The sequence below is a fragment of the Pseudophryne corroboree genome, chromosome 1, assembly GCF_028390025.1.
Source record: "Pseudophryne corroboree isolate aPseCor3 chromosome 1, aPseCor3.hap2, whole genome shotgun sequence".
NCBI classification, from domain to species: domain Eukaryota; kingdom Metazoa; phylum Chordata; class Amphibia; order Anura; family Myobatrachidae; genus Pseudophryne; species Pseudophryne corroboree.
The window spans coordinates 892,608,637-892,619,091 of NC_086444.1; the positions used below are offsets into that span (position 1 = coordinate 892,608,637).

The 10,455-nt window shown below is 44.9% G+C and overlaps 1 protein-coding gene across 1 annotated transcript in view; it reads right to left on the reverse strand.

Annotated features, from left to right (window-relative positions):
* Positions 1–10,194, reverse strand: part of LOC135050104 (EF-hand calcium-binding domain-containing protein 14-like) — a 327,290-nt gene extending 317,096 nt beyond the window's left edge. The window contains exons 1-2 of the mRNA XM_063956272.1: positions 10,190–10,194; positions 9,790–9,993 (exon numbers count right to left, since the gene is read on the reverse strand). Coding sequence (XP_063812342.1) covers positions 9,790–9,993; positions 10,190–10,194 — 209 coding nt within the window. The remainder of the gene's footprint in view (positions 1–9,789; positions 9,994–10,189) is intronic.
* Positions 10,195–10,455: the final 261 nt, after the last annotated feature.

The following is a 10,455-nucleotide window of genomic DNA, read 5'->3' on the forward strand; positions in this document are numbered from 1 at the left end:
GATATGGGTGTTGCTGGCGCTGGGGAGGAAATTGACAAGGAGGATTCTGATGGTGAGGTGGTTTGTTTAAGTCAGGCACCCGGGGAGACACCTGTTGTCCGTGGGAGGAATATGGCCATTGACATGCCTGGTCAAAATACAAAAAAAATCAGCTCTTCGGTGTGGAATTATTTAAACACAAATGCGGACAACAGGTGTCAAGCCGTGTGTTGCCTTTGTCAAGCTGTAATAAGTAGGGGTAAGGACGTTAACCACCTTGGAACATCCTCCCTTATACGTCACCTGCAGCGCATTCATCATAAGTCAGTGACAAGTTCAAAAACTTTGTGTGACAGCGGAAGCAGTCCACTGACCACTAAATCCCTTCCTCTTGTAACCAAGCTCCTGCAAACCACACCACCAACTCCCTCAGTGTCAATTTCCTCCTTACCCAGGAAAGCCAATAGTCGTGCAGGCCATGTCACTGTCAAGTCTGACGAGTCCTCTCCTGCCTGGGATTCCTCCGATGCATCCTTGAGTGTAACGCCTACTGCTGCTGGCGCTGCTGTTGTTGCTGCTGGGAGTCGATCGTCATCCAAGAGGGGAAGTCGGAAGACCACTTGTACTACTTCCAGTAAGCAATTGACTGTCCAACAGTCCTTTGCGAGGAAGATGAAATATCACAGCAGTCATCCTGCTGCAAAGCAGATAACTCAGGCCTTGGCAGCCTGGGCGGTGAGAAACGTGGTTCCGGTATCCATCGTTAATTCAGAGGCAACTATAGACTTGATTGAGGTACTGTGTCCCCGGTACCAAATACCATCTAGGTTCCATTTCTCTAGGCAGGCGATACCGAAAATGTACACATACCTCAGAAAAAGACTCACCAATGTCCTAAAAAATGCAGTTGTACCCAATGTCCACTTAACCACGGACATGTGGACAAGTGGAGCAGGGCAGACTCAGGACTATATGACTGTGACAGCCCACTGGGTAGATGTATTGGCTCCCGCAGCAAGAACAGCAGCGGCGGCACCAGTAGCAGCATCTCGCAAACGCCAACTCGTTCCTAGGCAGGCTACTCTTTGTATCACCGCTTTCCAGAATAGGCACAAAGCTGACAACCTCTTACGGAAACTGAGGAAGATCATCGCAGAATGGCTTACCCCAATTGGACTCTCCTGGGGATTTGTGACGTCGGACAACGCCAGCAATATTGTGCGTGCATTACATCTGGGCAAATTCCAGCACGTCCCATGTTTTGCACATACATTGAATTTGGTGGTGCAGAATTATTTAAAAAACGACAGGGGCGTGCAAGAGATGCTGTCGGTGGCCCGAAGAATTGCGGGCCACTTTCGGCATTCAGGCACCGCGTACAGAAGACTGGAGCACCACCAAACATTCCTGAACCTGCCCTGCCATCATCTGAAGCAAGAGGTGGTAACGAGGTGGAATTCAACCCTCTATATGCTTCAGAGGATGGAGGTGCAGCAAAAGGCCATTCAAGCCTATACATCTGCCCACGATATAGGCAAAGGAGGGGGAATGCACCTGACTCAAGCGCAGTGGAGAATGATTTCAACGTTGTGCAAGGTTCTGCAACCCTTTGAACTTGCCACACGTGAAGTCAGTTCAGACACTGCCAGCCTGAGTCAGGTCATTCCCCTCATCAGGCTTTTGCAGAAGAAGCTGGAGACATTGAAGGAGGAGCTAAAACAGAGCGATTCCGCTAGGCATGTGGGACTTGTGGATGGAGCCCTTAATTTGCTTAACTAGGATTCACGGGTGGTCAATCTGTTGAAATCAGAGCACTACATTTTGGCCACCGTGCTCGATCCTAGATTTAAAACCTACGTTGTATCTCTCTTTCCGGCAGACACAAGTCTGCAGAGGTTCAAAGACCTGCTGGTGAGAAAACTGTCAAGTCAAGCGGAACGTGACCCGTCAACATCTCCTCCTTCACATTCTCCCGCAACTGGGGGTGCGAGGAAAAGGCTAAGAATTCCTAGCCCACCCGCTGGCGGTGATGTAGGGCAGTCTGGAGCGAGTGCTGACATATGGTCCGGAATGAAGGACCTGCCAATGATTACTGACATGTCGTCTACTGTCACTGCATATGATTCTCTCACCATGGAAAGAATGGTGGAGGATTATATGAGTGACCGCATCCAAGTAGGCACGTCAGACAGTCCGTACGTATACTGGCAGGAAAAAGAGGCAATTTGGAGGCCCTTGCACAAACTGGCTTTATTCTACCTAAGTTGCCCTACCTCCAGTGTGTACTCCGAAAGAGTGTTTAGTGCAGCCGCTCACCTTGTCAGCAATCGGCGTACGAGGTTACTTCCAGAAAATGTGGAGAAGATGATGTTCATCAAAATGAATTATAATCAATTCCTCCGTGGAGACATTCACCAGCAGCAATTGCCTCCAGAAAGTACACGGGGACCTGAGATGGTGGATCCAGTGGGGATGAATTAATAATCTGTGAGGAGGGGGATGTACACAGTGAAAGGGGTGAGGAATCGGAGGATGATGATGAGGTGGACATCTTGCCTCTGTAGAGCCAGTTTGTGCAAGGAGAGATTGATTGCTTCTATTTTGGGGGGGCCCAAACCAACCAGTCATTTCAGTCACAGTCGTGTGGCAGACCCTGTTGCTGAAATGATGGGTTCGTTAAAGTGTGCATGTCCTGTTTATACAACATAAGGGTGGGTGGGAGGGCCCAAGGACAATTCCATCTTGCACCTCTTTTTTCTTTCATTTTTCTTTGCATCATGTGTTGTTTGGGGACAATTTTTTGGAAGGGCCATCCTGCCTGACACTGCAGTGATCCTCCTAGATGGGCCAGGTGTTTGTGTCGGCCACTTGTGTCGCTTAGCTTAGTCACACAGCCACCTTGGTGCGCCTCTTTTTTTCTTTGCATCATGTGCTGTTTGGGGACAATTTTTTGGAAGGGCCATCCTGCCTGACACTGCAGTGCCACTCCTAGATGGGCCAGGTGTTTGTGTCGGCCACTTGTGTTGCTTAGCTTAGTCACACAGCCACCTTGGTGCGCCTCTTTTTTTCTTTGCATCATGTGCTGTTTGGGGACAATTTTTTGGAAGGGCCATCCTGTCTTGATTGACACTGCAGTGCCACTCCTAGATGGGCCAGGTGTTTGTGTCGGCCACTTGTGTCGCTTAGCTTAGTCACACAGCCACCTTGGTGCACCTCTTTTTTTCTTTGCATCATGTGCTGTTTGGGGACAATTTTTTGGAAGTGCCATCCTCTCTTGATTGACACTGCAGTGCCACTCCTAGATGGGCCAGGTGTTTGTGTCGGCCACTTGTGTCGCTTAGCTTAGTCACACAGCCACCTTGGTGCGCCTCTTTTTTTCTTTGCATCATGTGCTGTTTGTGGACAATTTTTTGGAAGGGCCATCCTGTCTTGATTGACACTGCAGTGCCACTCCTAGATGGGCCAGGTGTTTGTGTCGGCCACTTGTGTCGCTTAGCTTAGTCACACAGCCACCTTGGTGTGCCTCTTTTTCTCTTTGCATCGTGTGCTGTTTGGGGACAATTTTTTGGAAGGGCCATCCTGCCTGACACTGCAGTGCCACTCCTAGATGGGCCAGTTGTTTGTGTCGGCCACTTGTGTCGCTTAGCTTAGTCACACAGCCACCTTGGTGTGCCTCTTTTTTTCGTTGCATCATGTGATGTTTGGGAACTATTTTTTTGAAGGGCCATCCTGCCTGACACTGCAGTGCCACTCCTAGATGGGCCAGGTGTTTGTGTCGGCCACTTGTGTCGCTTAGCTTAGTCACACAGCCACCTTGGTGCGCCTCTTTTTTTCGTTGCATCATGTGATGTTTGGGGACTATTTTTTTGAAGGGCCATCCTGCCTGACACTGCAGTGCCACTCCTAGATGGGCCAGGTGTTAGTGTCGGCCACTTGTGTTGCTTAGCTTAGTCACACAGCGACCTTGGTGCGCCTCTTTTTTTCTTTGCATCATGTGCTGTTTGGGGACTATTTTTTGGAAGGGCCATCCTGTCTTGATTGACACTGCAGTGCCACTCCTAGATGGGCCAGGTGTTTGTGTCGGCCACTTGTGTCGCTTAGCTTAGTCACACAGCCACCTTGGTGCGCCTCTTTTTTTCTTTGCATCATGTGCTGTTTGGGGACAATTTTTTGGAAGGGCCATCCTGCCTGACACTGCAGTGCCACTCCTAGATGGGCCAGGTGTTTGTGTCGGCCACTTGTGTCGCTTAGCTTAGTCACACAGCCACCTTGGTGCGCCTCTTTTTTTCTTTGCATCATGTGCTGTTTGGGGACTATTTTTTTGAAGGGCCATCCTGCCTGACACTGCAGTGCCACTCCTAGATGGGCCAGGTGTTTGTATCGGCCACTTGTGTCGCTTAGCTTAGCCATCCAGCGACCTCGGTGCATATATTAGGACTAAAAATAATATTGTGAGGTGTGAGGTGTTCAGAATAGACTGGAAATGAGTGGAAATTATGGTTATTGAGGTTAATAATACTATGGGATCAAAATGACCCCCAAATTCTATGATTTAAGCTGTTTTTTAGGGTTTTTTGAAAAAAACACCCGAATCCAAAACACACCCGAATCCGACAAAATTTTTTCGGTGAGGTTTTGTCAAAACGCGTCCGAATCCAAAACACGGCCTCGGAACCGAACCCAAAACCAAAACACAAAACGCGAAAAATTTCCTGTGCACATCACTAGTTATTTGTTGACAATTTCCCTGCCAGGTAAACCCTGCGGCTAATCAAATCTGGACACCTTTTTCTACGTTTTTCTACGTAATGTACAGTAAAATGTTTTTGATAAATGATGGGCTACAGTAGATCAGTTTTGTTTGTTTAGTGACAACCTTGATTCTGTCATTTACCATTGCAAGATAGCGTTACACTAATGAGGGGTACACACGGAGCAATTTTTACTTGATTTCTTAGCAATCTGACTAGATTGCTTAGAAATCAAGCACACATAGTTCCGTGTGTAGGGTGCCGGCGACAGCGATGCGTGGCCCCATGCGTCGCTATCGCCGGCTCTAGATTTGGCATGCATGCATGCCAAATTTAGTCGGTTCACTCACTTCACTGCTGTGTGAAGAGATCACCCCCCCCCACCCGTCTCCTCCCTTCGCGGGGTGAGAGATGCGTGTAAAGCGGTCTGTGATAGATCGCTCAGCACACATCTCTAGGTGTGTACCCCCCTTAACACAATATGTATGCCTCTCTCACACAATGTGTCAAATGTGATAGACTGTGATTTGCAGGAACCAGCATGATAGTCACTAGACTTAAAGCGCCAATTAGGTTAAAGGAAAACCACTATATGTGTTTATGAGGTTGGGAATTCAAGTCCCCTGCAAAGTATGCTGAGCATTGAGCATTTTAAATGCAGGGGGAGTTAACAAAAAGTTGTTGTTCACAAGGTGCAGACAGATCACACACACACACACACACACACACACACACACACACACACACACACACACACACAATGTAACAAGTAGAGATGTGCGGCTGCACTTTTCGTGTTTTGTGTTTTGGTTCTAATTCCACTTTTGTGTTTTGGCTTGGTTTTACCAAAACCACCCTTTCGGGTTTTGGTTTTGGATCTGGATGATTTAAAAAAAAAATACAGCTGAAATCATAGAATTTGGGGGAAATTTTGATCCTACGGTATTATTAATCTCAATAACATTCATTTCCAGTCTATTCTGAACACCTCACATTATTGTTTTTAGGCCAAAAGTTTGCACCGAGGTGGCTGTATGACTAAGCTAAACGACACAAGTGTGCGGCACAAACACCTGGCCCATCTAGGAGTGGCACTGCAGTGTCAGACAGGGTGGCACTTTTCAAAAACAAGGCCCCAAACAGCACCTCATCCAAAGATGTAGAAGAGGTGCAATGAGGAAGCTGTATGCCTAAGCCAAGCGACACAAACAATTGGCCCTTCAAGGAGTGGCACTGCAGTTGCAGTCAGGAGGGCAGATATATTAAAAAAAGGCCCCAAACAGCACATAATGCAAAGAAGAAAAAGAGGCACTCCGAGGTTGCTGTATGACTAAGCTAAGCGACACAACTACCTGTCCCATCTAGTAGTGTCACGCAGTGGCTGAATGTTGAAAGTGGGCCGCAATTGTTCGGTGCACTGACAGCATATCCTGCGCGCCCATGTAATTTTTAAAAAATTCTGCAATTGGTGGATTTATACGGCAGTACCCCAGGACTAATTCAGCAGTACCCCTGGACTCATACAGCAGTGTCAGACAGGATGGCACTTTTAAAAAACTAGGCCCCAAACTGCACCTCATGCAAAGATGTCGAAGAGGTGCAATGCGGTAGCTGTATGACTAAGCCAAGCGACACAAACAATTCCCACTGGAATTATACATCCAAATAACTGGAATTATACATCCAAATCACTGGAATTAAATGTCCAAATCACTGAAATTAAACGGCAAAATCACTGGAATTAAATGGCAGTACCACTGAACATAAACGGAAGTGTCAGACAGGATGGCACTTTAAAAAAATAGCCCCCAAACAGCACATGATGCAAAGAAGAAAAAGAGGTGCAAGATGGAATTGTCCTTGGGCCCTCCCACCCACCCTTATGTTGTATAAACAGGACATGCACACTTTAACAAACCAATCATTTCAGCGACAGGGTCTGCCACACGACTGTGGCTGAAATGACTGGTTTGTTTGGGCTCCCACCAAAAAAGAAGCAATCATTCTCTCCTTGCACAAACTGGCTCTACAGAGGCAAGATGTCGACCTCATCCTCCGATTCTTCACCCCTTCCAGTGTGTACATCCTCCTCCTCCTCACAGAGTATTAATTCATTTCCACTGGAATCCACCATCACAGGTCCCTGTGTACTTTCTGGACGCAATTGCTGGTCAAGGTCTAACTGGAGGAATTTATAATTAATTTTCATCTTCTCCACATTTTGTGGAAGTAACCTCGTATGCCGATAGCTGACAAGGTTACCGGCTGCACTAAACACTCTTTCGGAGTACACACAGGAAGGGGGAGCAACTTAGGTAATGTAAAGCCAGTTTGTGCAAGGGCATCCAAATTGCCTCTTTTTCCTGCCAGTATACATACGGACTGTCTGACATGCCTACTTGGATGCTGTCACTCATATAATTCTCCACCATTCTTTCAATGGTGACAGAATTATATGCAGTGACAGTAGACATGTCAGTAATCGTTGGCAGGTCCTTCAGTCCGGACCAGATGTCAGCACCTGCTCCTGACTGCCCTGCATCACCGCCAGCGGGTGGGCTAGGAAATCTTATCGTTTTCCTCGCAGCCCCAGTGGTGGGAGAAATTGAAGGAGGAGCTGTTGATGGGTCACGTTCCGCTTGAGTCGACATTTTACTCACCAGCAGGTCTTTGAACCCCTGGACACTTGTGTCTGCCGTAAAGAGAGATACAACATTGGCTTTAAACCTAGGATCGAACACGGTGGCCAAAATGTACTGCTCTGATTTCAACAGATTGACTACCCTTGAATCCTGGAAAAGCGAATGAAGGGCTCCATCCACAAGTCCCACATACTTGGCGGAATCACTCCATTTTAGCTCCTCCTTCAATTTCTCCAGCTGCTTCTGCAAAAGCCAGGGGAATGACCTGACTCAAGCTGGCAGTGTCTGAACTGACTTCATGTGTGGCAAGTTCAAAGGGTTGGAGAACCTTGCACAAAACAGAAATCATTCTCCACTGCGCTTGAGTCAGGTGCATTACCCCTTCTTTGCCTATATCGTAGGTGGATGTATAGGCTTTAATGGCCTTTTGCTGCTCCTCCATCCTCTGAAGCATATAGATTGTTGAATTCCACCTCGTTACCACCTCTTGCTTCAGTTGATGGCGGGGCAGATTTAGGAGTGTTTGCTGGTGCTCCAGTCTTCAGGACGCAGTGGCAGAATGTCAAAAATGGCCCACAATTTTTTGGGCCACCGACAGCATCTCTTGTACACCCCTGTCATTTTTCAAAAAATTCTGCACCACCAAATTAATTGTATGTGCAAAACATGGGTCATGCTGGAATTTGCCCAGTTGTAATGCACACACAATATTGGTGGCATTGCCCGATATCACAAATCCCCAGGAGAGTCTAAGTGGGGTAAGCCAATGCGCGATGATGGGGGTAATTCCAAGTTGATCGCAGCAGGAATTTTGTTAGCAGTTGGGCAAAACCATGGGGGTAATTCCAAGTTGATCGCAGCATGATTTTTGTTAGCAATTGGGAAAAACCATGTGCACTGCAGGGGAGGCAGATATAACATGTGCAGAGAGAGTTAGATTTGGGTGGGGTGTGTTCAGTCTGCAATCTAATTTGCAGTGTAAAAATAAAGCAGCCAGTTTTTACCCTGCACAGAAACAAAATAACCCACCCAAATCTAACTCTTTCTGCACATGTTATATCTGCCTCCCCTGCAGTGCACATGGTTTTGCCCAATTGCTATCAAAAATCCTGCTGCAATCAACTTTGGAATTACCCCCCATGTGCACTGCAGGTGTGGCAGATATAACACCCCTGTTCATATTTACTCATATAACTCCTGCAAGGAGATGCACAGGAAAATATGTGCTCTCTCGCCGTATACTTGTTTTTTTTTTATAATGCAGCTTCACGGTTTTTTCTTGTTTATGCAAAAAAGACACAAAAAAACCCTAAAAAATTGTGTGTCGACCTTTTTTTGTTTCTAGTATTTTCCATGTTGACCTTTTCATGTGTCGACCTTTGTATTTGTTGACCTTTTCCATTTTCTACCTTTTACCTTTCAACCTAATGACCCTGTTGACCATGTCAACCTTTTTCATGTCGACCATATAGGGCCCACCCAGTGACTGTCGACCAAAGTAGGGTTGACCTAATGAATCATACCCTTCAAAAGATTGTGTATGTGCAAAAAAAAGCAAAGAGAGTTACAGTGACAGAGTATTTGCTAGTTACTGTGTGCAGCCATTTTTGGGAACATACTGTATCACCAGAAAGCTGACTCTGCTGGCCAAATATAGGAAGCATGAATGTCCCAGTGGGAAGTTGGTCAGACTTACACCTATGATACAGTAGATATATCACTGATTACAGTAACCATGGTTCTCTAAAAAAACAACATTTATAAGGGCATGACATGACACAGTGGTGGCTCCGGAAGTGGGACTACAGCGCAGTCTAAAATTCAAGAAGGGGATCCACACCAACTGCCAGTGAGTCCTTGCCAGCGATGTTTGGCAGCATTTGGGGAAGGGGGTGGGGGGTGGGGGCGCGTTGCTGCGGCTCTACTATTTGAACTCTGGACTGGTCTCAATCAATCTAAAGCATAATAAACAATATAAAACTACACAACAATCAAAATATAAAAATGACTTATATACTTTTAAACTTAATATTTTATATGAATTTACCACACATAGCATATAACTTCTCAATATTAGATTTGTTTTAATATTAGTATATTAAAAGCAATAATACATTTTAGAGATGAAAGAAACTGTAGTTTATCCAATAAACTAAGTCAAATTGATTTCAAAGCTTGCTAAGCAACATTTAAATATCATTTAATTTTAAAATGTCAATGAAAACATAAATCAATATAACAATGCTTGCCATGAGCTAATTAATTAAATGAAATATAGTTATACAAATAATTTCCATACAAAAAGCTATCAAAATGTAAACTGCATTTTAAATAAAATTCTAGTCACATCAACCTTATATGATCACATTAAAGTAAATATACACTATACATGAAAATCAAATTATTTTACAACGTACCCTTGTGATTTCACAGTTGCTGCATTGTTTCTATCATATTCTTCCACATCAGATTCATCATGTAATAAAGCATAATTCTCCTGTTTTAGTACATCCATGTTATCAGCAGAAGATGTTTTTGAGTGGTTTTCCCAGCCCTGGAGCTTTTTCTTTTGTTCTACCTTACTGAATTTCCTTAGCTTGTCTATACAGAGAGCCCTCTGTCTAAAAAGCCAGCATCAAGCTGAAATGATCACAATGAATTACTCCAGGAATGTTGCAATATAGGGTTGCGTTCTAAAGTTTCATCTGCTCTTCAACAACAGGTTGAGAATGTGAAGGAGGTCATCTAATAATGAAAGCCCTAAACAAATGGTTCTTTGGTTTTCTAGAAAGAAAGCAATATGAGATAAGAACATACCTCATGGATTTAAAAAAAATAATAATAATAATAATAATAATACACTGACTCATAAAAGTTTTCAGTGCTCCAATATAAAATATAAAACATTATTTACAATTTTACCCATAGGTCATCAAGGGTTCTTTTATATGTGCAGCACATGCCATGTGTACAGTGTTAGACTTTCCATGTTCACGGTATTAGTCTTGTTTAAAGGTCAGCATTTTTGTTTAAACAAATTATTCTGGTAACTATGACTATATAGCAGTTGCTGCTACATTGAC